This window comes from Calidris pugnax, unplaced genomic scaffold, assembly GCF_001431845.1.
Source record: "Calidris pugnax isolate Ruff unplaced genomic scaffold, ASM143184v1 scaffold225, whole genome shotgun sequence".
Lineage (NCBI taxonomy): Eukaryota > Metazoa > Chordata > Aves > Charadriiformes > Scolopacidae > Calidris > Calidris pugnax.
In genome coordinates this window covers 2,482,125-2,494,585 of record NW_015091072.1, presented here as the reverse complement: position 1 = coordinate 2,494,585, position 12,461 = coordinate 2,482,125, and the positions used below count along the sequence as shown (strand labels likewise).

Below are 12,461 nucleotides of genomic sequence, written 5' to 3'. Positions count from 1 at the left end.
TGCTGGAGTTATCTTCTTCAGAATTTTTGCCCCAGTGTCATCCTGTGGTTGTTTTACTTCATTTTACTTCACTTTTCTGCATCTATTTTTAATTTTCCAAGATTGCCAGTAGCCTTCATTTGCCATCAAGGCCTCTGTCCCAACAGATGCAGTCAGTGTAGCTACGAAAAACCTGATAGCACTCGGTTTATTGTATGATAATTTTTAATATCCTCTCTTGAAAGAAGTGCTTACTTACTTGTTCTGATTAGAAATTAGTTGGGGTTTTTTCCAATCTGATCCATCAGGTGTATGGGCCAAGGCTGCTTGGAAAGCTTGTTGAGTCACGTGATATTCACATTCAGGAGATAGTCATCAAAGATCTTTTCTCTTTGATCCCGTACATAGGATAATACTACTTAAGTTATTGATGGTAGAGATATATGTATAGAGAAGTGCTTACAGCAGAAAGAAATATTATGTGCCAAAAATTGCAGTTCTTTAGAGTATAGTGTCCATGTCTATATTAACTAGCTACTTTCCTTCCTCTCCTGATTCTTACTCTCTTTGGGTACTATTTTTCACACGGATAGAGGATATATGCCTACTTTCCTTCCTCTCCTGATTCTTACTCTTTCTTTGGGTACTGTTTTTCACAGGGATAGAGGATTATATGTGATAGACTGCCTTATGACTGTGTGCAGAGTGATGCAATATAAGCAGCCTTATAATTTACAGCTATAATAAAAGTGCAATGGCTAGTGGGTTTTATGTATAAATTACTACCTACAGTGTGAATGTACTAATGAATAACATGAATACCTCAAAGAATTGCTATTATTGCATAATTTCTTCTTTCAGTGTATCATCACGTTGTTCTACCAGTCAAGAACACACATAAAGCAGTCATACAGGAGTGTTCCGTTCTTACACTCCCCTTAATATGTACACTTTCACTACCTGCTTTGCAAGTCACTGAACTTTCCAGAACAAAATATGAATATCTTAATCATTATATCAGAGTTTATGTAGGAAGCATTCATTCATTAAGACCGGATCATGTATTAGGTGACTTAATTTACACTAGATGAACAAATAAAATTGTCCAGTACGTAAGTTTTGAATATGCAATGGTGAAGACCGCTGCAGAAAGGTACATCTTCTCACCTTCTCTTGCCTCTTTGCATTTTTCTGTCATGCTTTACTTGAAGACCGCTGCAGAAAGGTACATCTTCTCATCTTCTCTTGCCTCTTTGCATTTTTCTGGCATGCTTTACTTCAGAGCAAGAAAGTTCCAAAAATACAGAAATGTCCCATTTTAAAGTTCCAGAAGAAAGTATTTTGGAATTCCTCCAAAATATCCCTGTTGTGATTGGAACGCCTGGTCTCAAAAGTACGGGTATATGCAGAGTATGCTGCAAGTCTTGGTACTGCTCTAGACTATTTAAGGGATTGTGCTTCACTAGTATTTTTTCAAGAGAAGCAGTTGTTATTCATGGCTTGGTCTGTTTGTTCTTATTTTATACCTCTTCTTCTTAGCGTTAAGACTCGACCTGTGCGAATGCCTCCTGGATACCAAGCAGATCTTGTTATTCAGTTGGTGTGGGTGGATGGTGAGCCTCCACAGCAGATTACCAGTCTTGCCGTAAACTCTGCTTATGGACTGTAAGTAATTCAAAATTAAGGTTGAATTGATGTATTTTTTTATTGCACTAAATCATGTATTTTCCAATTAGAGTTTGAAGTTTCCTACAGACAACTAAAGTCAGATTAAAATAATCAAAAGGTGCTATAACCTAGATTCTTGGGGAAAAATTATTGGAACTCACATAAAGATTGTAATATGAGATGTTGAACTGCCATTCTTGCCAATATTTTTACTATTCCTATTTAAAAGACTAGAGCTTTTCACATTATTCTGTCCATCCTTTCAAATAAAATCTAATTACCTTTCAAATCTGCAGTTTTTAAAGTTATTTTGAAAGGATCACCAAGGTGAAATACATTTTGTAGAAATGGTGATGTGATTAAGTGTTCAATGTCATTTATCATTACATCATATCTAGTTGGAAATTGTCTTATGAGAACAGCATTTTTATGTCTGTGCTAATCTCTGCAAGAGAGCCAGTGACCTGAAATGGAAAATGGAATAACATTCAAATGCTAAATTCTGTATGGAAGTGCAAATGAGCATATCTGTGTGTATTTTTTTGCTCAGATACATTAAAATTATTTTCCCTGTAGAAGGTGTTACTCCAATAAAAACTATAAGCTCAAATGGGTGTTAGGCATTTGACTCCTACTGATTTTCAGTAAGTCACTTGACTCTCTTGAGAGACTTTGGAAATTTTATGCATAGTCTTTACATTTGTGTGAAAATAGTGTCACTTTGGGGCTGTTTTATCAAGTCTTTGGCCTGAATTTCCAGGCAGTTTCCTATTCATGAATTCTGGAAGTTTCTTTTGTTTTACCATAGCCATGCATTTATCACTTGTGGAAATTGTTCGCTATGACTTAATTTGTTCCCTTGCACGTCTCAGGCCTCAAGGCAGCATCTGACTTCAGGAATAATCGCACCATTCTCTCACTTGTAAACTACTCTGACAGGTTGCAGCTCTCCCAGTACTCACAGTGGTTTCCTAAACACACCTGATTCAATCAAATGCTTTAAATTGTTTCCTTTGTTGGGAGCAGTAATAGTTTACAGGACAGCCTCCTTTAAAACACCATATACTAAGTACATAAGTGTTTCAGAAATAAATGCATGTGTCAGTAAAATAGCCCAATAACCTAAATCTAGCTTTCCTACAAAAGCTACCCAAGAAAGGCCTGTTTCTTTAAATATTTTCTGCAGAGTCTTTTCCCTCTCTCTTGTCTCTCTCAACTTTTTCCTTGGGCCTATGACAAAGTACAGTCTTTCAGCAGAATTTGTGTTTAATACCTTAGCCTCAGAGTGTGGAAAAACTGTGTCACTTCATCATGAAGCTTAAGGATATGACATTTTTGCCATGCTAGTTGTAACGTTATTTGGGTCATCTTTTGCCTGAATTATTTCCCTATATTAATCAGTTTAACTAGGAGGAAGGCATAGGATAGTAAGTATGTTCCGGGGTGTCTGTTTCCAAGGTTTTTTAATTACTTTGATTTCTCTAACTGTATGTTACAAATAATAGGGACTTAGTGTTCCTGATGTTACTGCGCTGTGAAACAGGACTATTTTGTTTACTTTTAACAGTACCAAGCTACAAATTAGAAGTATTAACACCTGTTTTATTTCTGTTTAAATGAATCATCCAAATCTTCTTTATGTTATGAAAGTAGAAAATAAAATATTACAAAATGTTTCTATTACAACTGAAGATCTACAAGGTTAAATACAAGTAATAAATTTGTTTTAAAGTATGTTCTGCTGGACTGAAAACAGTCTGAAAATTTCTTACCAGCTCATCTGATAAAAATTTTCAGCCAATCTACGTATTAATTATCAAGAAATACCTAACATGGAATTTAGGAAATTTCTATGAAAGATACCCACAAAATAGAACATCTCCTAGCAACTAATTCTAGTTATCACTCAAATTTGAGAAATTCATTACGCTTATTTTGTATTTGATTTCATCAAGATAGGATGTTAACAATTTATCTTAAGCCTTGTTAATAGTAACGTCTATCTAGGTTTTCTTATCTTTCCTCAGAAGTGTTATAACATCAATGAGCAATTTCTGATTTTTCTTGGTAAAGTAATTTTTTATGCTATATCCATGCTGGCGTGTGAACTCAGAGTCTAGAAACACGCAGCCCAGGAAGTGTTGATCCATTCTGTAGATTTGCTGACCATACAGTAGACAATCACTAGCTCTTCCTGTGACTGACATTTTCCAAAATAAATAAATCTCAGGTTAATCATTTTCAAAATGCAGATGGCATTATTTTTTTTTCCTAAAGTACCAACAGATGAGATTGACACTCATAATTTTTGTTCCTTTATTTTTCTTCTCCATCTAGAATACAGGGATTATTATCATAGGAATTACTATCACACTTTACACTAGTAATCTTTTTTACTTCAATATCCTTTCTCTGACAATACCTATTAACATATGCTTTAAAGCAAAATACAAGACTGTCAAAAACAAATAACAAAATAACCTTTTACTAGTCTTTATCAGTCAATTTGTGTCTAGAAACATGAAGACATATGAAACAGAATGGTTTTCTGGCAGTTATGACAGAGTTCCTTTTTGTCCCAGAGAAACTCTCTAAAAATTATTTTGTTCTTCTGTTAAACAAAACAAGCTTTAGTAATTATTGAAACGGGTATTACTCGACGTTCATAAAACATGGAGTTTATTCCTCAGTGCACCTTAGGTCCTTTCCACATAAGCACAATATATTGCCAAATAAAAGTGTATTTGTACACACTTTAAGCTGGTGTATATTAGTAGTTTCTTAAGCTACAGGTCAATGAAGAGTCATTGGGGAGTAAAAGAGTATGTTCATAGTGTATACACAGATGCTGTAGTAAAGACAGTGTTAAGTCAAGGGTAGAAAACATGGTGTAGTAACAACCAGTCGAATTTGATCTACTCTTGTAGATAGTGTCTTAATTTGCCATTTTAACAAAAAAGAAAAACTCACCTAATTTTCCCCCTTTACCTTTTCTATTTGCTATATGGAACCCTCTTTTTTTATAATGGAAGCAGAGGAAGAAAAGGTACAATAGAGGAAAATGTTCTATCTACCCTGCTTCCCCTTCTGCTATCTTGTTACTTTTCTTTCCTTATTGTTTTTCCACACACGAATTCATATATGTCCTTTAAGATATTGTGGAGCTATATTAAGAAAAATCAGGTGGAGTTGAGTGCATGGCTCACTTTTAGTATGAATCTCAGTGCTTAAATACTTTGCAGGACTATGAACTGCCTGCCTTAATTACTTTTTACAGAAAATGATGGAACTTGACCACAAATTATTCCTAATCTGATGGAGCGTGTTTTGGGCTTTTGAGTTTTCTTGTGTGTGTACCTTTAATCCTTTCTAGCAAAAAGTTAAAATTGCATTCTGATAGAAAAGGAGACACTTCTGTAAAATAATTGTCAGTATATAATATTCCTGCTTAAATGAAGTCACCAACAATGCCGTGTCAAGAGTTTAGCATATGGATCCTTTCAATAGCCATATGCTCTGTGAATTTATTTGCCATTATTTAAATCAGAAAGAAATGAGTCAATTTTACTTGTCCGTTTTAATATTTAATCTTAAATAGGTTTAATGCATTAGTGAGAATATGATGCAAAGATATTATCTGCTGACATGTATGGGTTTCCATGTGCTTTGGTTAACTTCAGACTTTCTCCCAGGTCTTACATATAGACATGTTTAGAGTCTTTTTGTTTTCTTCCTTTTCCCTTTTTTCTTTCTTTTCCTTAGATAGATGCACTGTCTTCTTCTTTTCCCCCCTCAGCCTCCACCCCTTCCAAGCTGAGGAAAAAGCAAGACCAGAAAAAGATTTTATGGGAGAGGAGGAGAAAGTGCTGCTGGTCCAATACAGCTTCCTCCCTCTTTCTGAAACTGGTGTCAGAAGGAAATCAGTAGAAGCAATAAAGAATAATTGGGGCAGAATGCTTTGAAAGGGACTTTCTAGGCAGCAAAAGAAATAAATTGTTCTTTCTGTTTTTCCTTATAGAAGACCGCAGCCCAGATCTTGGGCAATTGCACACCAGTTCAGAGATCTTGCCCATAAATCAAACCACATCAAAATGCCATTTGTAGAAGCATTTCAAAGAGGTAGAGACTGTTTTAGCACAAATCCGTGCTGTAGCCAAGCTGACAGAGTTGGAAGGAGATTTTATAAATGCTTTTCGTATTTGGGTATCTCCACAATACAGCTTAATATGTTTCATTTATCATTTATATTTAGATTAAAATAATTTTTATACATTTGTTTATATTTATGTTTTAATTTATATACGTATTACATATATATGTATAACCACTTTTTAAGATCTACATCCAGATTTCTAGGCTTAATTTACATCTTTATTACTGGAAATACATTGTTTAGTAAAGCAACATTTAGACATTATTGCAATGGGTTTGGCATGGAAAGTTAATTAAAGTGGAGAGTCTGCTTTCTGGGAAATCACTTTCTGTGTTTCAGGACAAAATTTTAAAAATTTGGATTACAGATCTGTAAGAATTACAAAATGTAAGCTTTGAGTAGTTCCTGAAGAAAATGTTTATGCAGAATTCATAATAATAATTATTGTTTGCACCACTTAATTACATATTACTAATACATTTGAGGAACATTTCTTTTCTCAGAGTGGCATTTGGAAACTGCAATGGTTTGGCCGTTGTGGACTTCATGCAGAGGACAGTACTGCTGAGCATGGGAACCCTGGACCTGTATGGATCAAGCGATCCATACCAGCGTCAGCCCCGTTCACCTCGCAAAAGCAAGCAGTTTGCTGCAGGTAGGAAATAAATTATTGTGTTTATGAGCCTGATATGTTCTTTGGTTTTTTTGCCTGTGGCTTTTTATAGTGCTTTTGAAATGCATGACTATTTGCCGGCCAATGGAGTTTCTATAACTTGACAAAAGAAACCTGATGTGCTTTAGGTACTGACATTTTCTCAGAAACAAAATGTTATATGAAGTTTATTCTTTTGGGATGGAGGTCAGCAAGTAATTCCCTTAGCTGAGTCTGTAAAAAATCATAATGAGCAGAGCAGTAAATGGTTTCTCTGGCAGTCACTTGAAGTGTAGTCTGTATGCTATTTTCTTCCTGGCTTTGATAAGTTCATACCAATAGGTAAGATTTCAATTTAAATGTAATTGTGTCTTCTGCCAAGTGCTATTCATTGGTATTTGAACAGGCAGTTGTGCTTGGAGAATTATGTAGGTAGCACAGGGAGCTCAAATTAGTGACTTTCTTAGTGAATTGAAGCTCTTGGTATAAACTTACTAAATCCAGCTGGATCCCATTTTAAAATTTCACACCAAGAGGATCACAGTTTTAAGTCAGAGGTATTATTATGCATTGTGTGTTAGAAATATTAGGCCATCAATTTTACCACACATTTTTGATTATCTAAAAAATTTACTTGTATGAGAAAAAAGTCCAAAGATCTTCTGTTTCAAGTCTTTTTACTTTCATATTCCATAGTAACGTTCTAGAGTCAGACACAATTATGAAATGTGTTTTACATAGCTGTGATGTTTTAAAATGAGATTTAAAAATCTGCTTTAAAATGTTGAGTTTTAAATCTAACCATAAAATGGTAAAAGCAGCAGATTATAGTGAGTTTATGACATTGGCATTTTCATCAGCAGACCCTGCACTAAATCTTGAAATCCTGTCAATGGAAACTTGTTTTTTAATTGAGAATGTTTGCACACCAAATAGAAATTGAAATATAGAGAATAAAATGTAAGTCTTTAGGCCTATTTCTGTTCCTGAAAGACCATTTATGTCACTTTCTAGGCCTTTAATCATGGCAAGCTTAATCCTCACCTGTGCCAAATGTTAAGGATATAAATTTGGCACAGCTGAGGAGAGAAGGGACAAGCAGCTCTAAGCTACCTTCAGCTTCTCTGTCTTGTTCAGCCAGCCTCACAGCAGCTCCCAAAGTAATTTGAGCAGCTACCCACAAGTAACATCCTATAGAGCCCTGTACAAAAGGTGGAGGGTAGCTGGTATAGCAATAAGGAATACACACTTCTAGATTGCTCATAGAAACTACGCATCTAAATAAAGCCTCAGCTGCTTTCTCACCATCCATCCCACGTCCTTTACTTTTTTGGTTATTTTCCTTGTTATATTTCCCAATTGGAAGGTAAGCATCTGCTGAAATTTCTTCACCTTGGCTGTTCTAGATGCTGGTTATGATATCACTTCCTTTCACTTTAGACTGTTTTTTCTCTCTTTCCTCTGCCTGCTGCTGATGCTGGTGTACTGGCATGTTCCAAAGACAACTTTTGCATGCGTGGCCTGTCTAACTTTTATCCAGATTTAACGAAACGGATCCGTACTTCCTATCAGAGTAAGTTCTATAAAGGTTAGGCAAATAGCTTTATCATGACTGGACTATGCCTGACTTAAACCCATGTGTTTGTGCTTTGTAATGTGTTTTTTTAAACACATTCAGCATGCATGCAAACTTATTACATTTTGTGATGTCAACCATGCTTAATTTTGAAAATTATCTTTATTATAGAGATATTTCAAATCTGTTTTCTTCCAAAAGAGTCAATGAGAAAACCTCAGTGACTTACATGGGGGCAGATTGGTCCTTAGAAATGATTTTTCAACAATGTTATGTTCTTTATGATAGTATCTTTCTTTGGTTTTATGTTCATTTCACTGTACATCTACTTATATGAAGCATTTCTTGTTTTGCAATGGAACTGCCTGGTTGTAGTTATTGATTAATTCTTCCATGTTTTCAGAAGAGCAATGTGGTTTAAAAGAGTACCAATTGGATTGATGCTGTAAAATCTAAAATTTTAATCTTGGTTTGGTACTTGAGTATTTGGCTTTGGGGAACCATCCCATGCCTCTGATCTTTAATGGGGAATGTAAAGTAGGTATAAAAATACATACATCAAAGAGAGCTATGAAAATTAATGTTTTTAATATCTTTAAATTTTGAATTATAGTGATACTCAATTTAAATATTAGCATTCATCACTGCAGAATGTGATGAACAAAGCTATAATTAATTTTGCAAAAATGACTGTTCAACAGATGAGCTGTATGTATCTTAATTAACTGCAGTGCTTATATGTAATTAGGTCTCCAGGATGCCTCTTATTCATCTCTTTATAAGGTAGTTTTCATAGAACAACCGTACAGCCAATATTACATTAAATACTCCATGTAGACAAGATAAAGGGGTGGCAGTTGTTTTATCATCTCACATAAATACAGAGTCATGTAGCTATTGAAATACATTTGTATACCTGCACAAGAAATTCTATTCTGTCTCTCTAGACTGATTACTCAACAACCGATTTCTATGATTTTATTTCATTATACTTCATAAAATCATAGAATCATAGAATCATAAAAGGTGGCCTGTTGAGCTAAAAGACTAGTCCAGTAACAAATCCAGCAGTCCATAAAAAGTTTTGGTGTATAATGTCTTAAAATTTGTCTGGTCTTGCTAATTTCAAGTCTGTAACAGAAATTAGCAAGGAAGAGACAGACAGCGGTCAAAGGTTTGAGGGTTTTACCCTACTAAAAAATTAATACATTCTAAGACTAAAAATTACCAACATTTTCCTTCAAAATGGCAAATGCAGATAATGGAATTTTCCATAGCTGAGAATGTCTTCTGTTGTTTCTATCTTCAACCCCAAAATCAGAAGTCTGTAAAATCTTTCTGTATACATCATACTGGAAGAGTATGAGTCTGACTCTTGTGCAAGATCATATTAACAGCTTAATTTCTTTCCCCAAAAATTATTTGGTTGCTGCTTTTGCTGTTTGATACTTACACAGGAGTATGTACTGTATGATCTGAAAGATGCACCAGGCACTAAGATAAGGGACAGGGCAAGGATGTGTCATAGACTGTAAAATAGCTTGCAAAGTCATTCTCAAGTTATACCTCGTTATATATCTTATCTATGAGTTTTAAGAGGGGTATTTTGAATGGATTTAGGATTTTGCTTACAAGTTTATCTCTTCTCGTAAGGAATGATGATGGGAAAAGAAAAATAAATTATTATTGGAAATTGTGCAGTTGAAGCTGATACTATTAAGGCAAAAGCAGGAGCAGTCATGTAATAACATAAGCATTAGGTCTAAAGTTTTAAGGGTTATATAAATGAAAGTGGAAGTTAATGGGAAGACATATCAGGAGATGATTCAATTAAGTAATGAACTGGGAAGATAATTTCATGAGGATCCGTTAGAGAGAATAAGACTTGCAGGCACTGAAGCCAAATAAGAGATTATCAGTGAGTGAGACACTTAAACTTTTGTTTGTCATTTTGGAGGTGATTTGCAGGAAGAAACAGCCTGGGTTAGTATCTGGCCGGAATCTGAGAGTCAAAGTGTGATGTTCCAAGGATCAAACCAATATTATGGATTTAGAGTATCAGGGAAGACAGTGGAGCTGTTAGCTATGTTGAAGTCACAAAGAGAAGACTTTAGCACCAAAGTTTCATCTTGGCAATGTTAAGTTCACGTCTGGAGGCTTGTGAGTAATTTTTAGAACAGCAGGATTACTACTCTAACTCAAATGGAAAGAATCCAAGTTAGAGATGTGTATTTATGAATCATTAATGGTAAGAAAAAGATATCTATGGCCTTGTTTACAGGAGAGAATCCCCTGAAATACTGGGATCAGAGAGATAAAGGAAGTCTTGATGTTTCAGTCTGGGGTGCTTTGCAACTGAAGAGGAAAAGGGGAAAAAAAATCATCAAACAGGGAAAAGCAGCAATATGTTGGAGAAGAGAGGTTTTCCAATGGAAAGACATAATCAACAATGTCAAGGGCATCCAATATGCAAAACACAGTGGTGGAATAATTGTTTTGAATTTTAGCCAATAAATGTACAGAGAGCTTGATAAGAGTAATGTGTAAGCTACACTCAAAAGCATCTAGAGTGGACTTAGAGCATTAGGACAGCACATTCTCTGGTTTGGGATTTGAAAGTGGGAAGAGAGAAGCAAGAAGGGAAGGAATTAGGAGGAGAAGTGTAATGAGTTCGAGGCGTAGAGAATGGGAGAGACTGAAACATAATTGTCTTGTCAGGGGAAGTAAATTGAGGAAAATAAAAGGTTAAAATGAGGGTAAGTGCAGAGTTGGAGGTAGCTTTCTGGCGTCGATGACCTGTTCCATTTGCTATAACATCTGCTGGCAGCCACCTTCCTTTGTAGCAAGAATATGTGCCAAGCCAAATAAAATAAACTCTCTCTGCAGTAATGCCAAACTGTAGTGGTGCTTGGTTGGTTTTCTTTCTTTTTTTTTTTTCCTTCAATGGACAGCAAGTTGTACATGTTATTACCTACTAGAAGATAACATATATTCAAATATTAAAACAAGTACATTTACTGCATCTAGAGAGATAGTGTTTGCAGCAGAAAATAAAAATACCAACTTGCAAAAGCAATTTGCATCTCCTCCTAGAAATTCATACCATCTGTTGGTAAAACAAGAAAATAAATAGTCTTTATGAAGCATCCAAGAAGTCGGCAAGTTCAAAGGATGTTGATACATTGGTAAATAATCTTCAGAATGAAGACTTTTCAATGAGAACTCCTTATTTCTCCCTCAGGCCAGTCCCTTGAGAGGATGTGAGCAAAAGTAACCTTGGTCTGACAGGAGGACACAGAAAACTGTGTGTTATGAGTCATTACATATCAGTAATTGACACTTTAAATCACACCTGACAACACAGTAGAAGCTAATATAGGTTGAGTTTTAAGACAACAGCTATATTCTGAACTAACTGTCATTTCCAAAGAATGCATCCTATTTAAACATAGCATGGTAATTCAGTCTGAAGATAATGGATTAAGATAACACTGGGCTTACTTACTGCCTTGTGAATATTTATGATAATTTATTTATAATTCATTTATTTATAAGCAAAGATGAGATGGTTTTGGGTGCTTTTAAGTAAATGATCAGTCTGAATCATTTAATCATAGAGTGAGAAACTTGAAATTTCAAAAGCAATTGTAAATTAAATTGTAAGTTCACAAAATTGTTACTCCTTACTAGACTGTACATTTTTTGATTCTTTGATAAAGAGGAAATGGGCATCACAATAAGCTTTGAAAAGTATCCATGGAACATCTTTAAAAGTGCTTTAATGCCTTATTTACATCTTGCACTATTTTCGTATGCTTATAATTTGTTGAAATCAAAGCCAATTTCTTTATAATGTTAATGGGTAGATCTTTTCACAGGTGCTTGTTTGCATTGTGAAACTTCTTTATTTGCCTGTAGTTTTGCTGCTACTTTGTTCTTGCCCTACCTTGACTCAAAATTTGCTGACATGGGAGGTTTTTTGCTAAAAATAGCTAAAACATGCTGGGACACAGATTGGGCCTACAGAACTTCAAAATGAAAAGTGAAAATATTATTACAATCTAACTTCAGTAGCTGTTATAGTCTCTCAAACATTCAAGGGAAGCTAAGTTGCATGGAAATATTTATACATGATAAATTATTGAAAAGGTTTAGCTTGATTCCCTTACAAAGGAAATGACAGTAGAAAATAAGCAGTAGTACAAAGAAAAGCTTGAGAGCTCTCTTTGTTATCTCAAAGGGAAACAAAAGATAACATTTAGTGGAATCAAAGGTAACACCTAAAAATTGACAAGTATGTTTATTCCTCTCAGTGAATGATGATTGTGTAATTCATTGCCATAGAACATCTTTGGGATTTAGAATTTAGTAAGATTAAAAGGGACTTTGGATACAAGGATGGATAATGAGAAGAACTCATTATAATATTTCTA

At 34.8% G+C, this 12,461-nt stretch overlaps 1 protein-coding gene across 8 annotated transcripts in view; it reads left to right on the top strand.

Moving 5' to 3' along the window:
• STXBP5L (syntaxin binding protein 5 like) overlaps positions 1 to 12,461 on the top strand; it is a 199,625-nt gene that overhangs the window by 135,973 nt on the left and 51,191 nt on the right. For 5 of the 8 annotated variants that reach the window (XM_014957182.1, XM_014957186.1, XM_014957181.1 and 2 more), the window contains exons 17-19: positions 1,519 to 1,644; positions 6,304 to 6,455; positions 7,954 to 8,025. In XM_014957182.1, coding sequence (XP_014812668.1) covers positions 1,519 to 1,644; positions 6,304 to 6,455; positions 7,954 to 8,025 — 350 coding nt within the window. The remainder of the gene's footprint in view (positions 1 to 1,518; positions 1,645 to 6,303; positions 6,456 to 7,953; positions 8,026 to 12,461) is intronic. The other 3 variants (XM_014957184.1, XM_014957183.1, XM_014957188.1) reach the window with 1 other exon arrangement.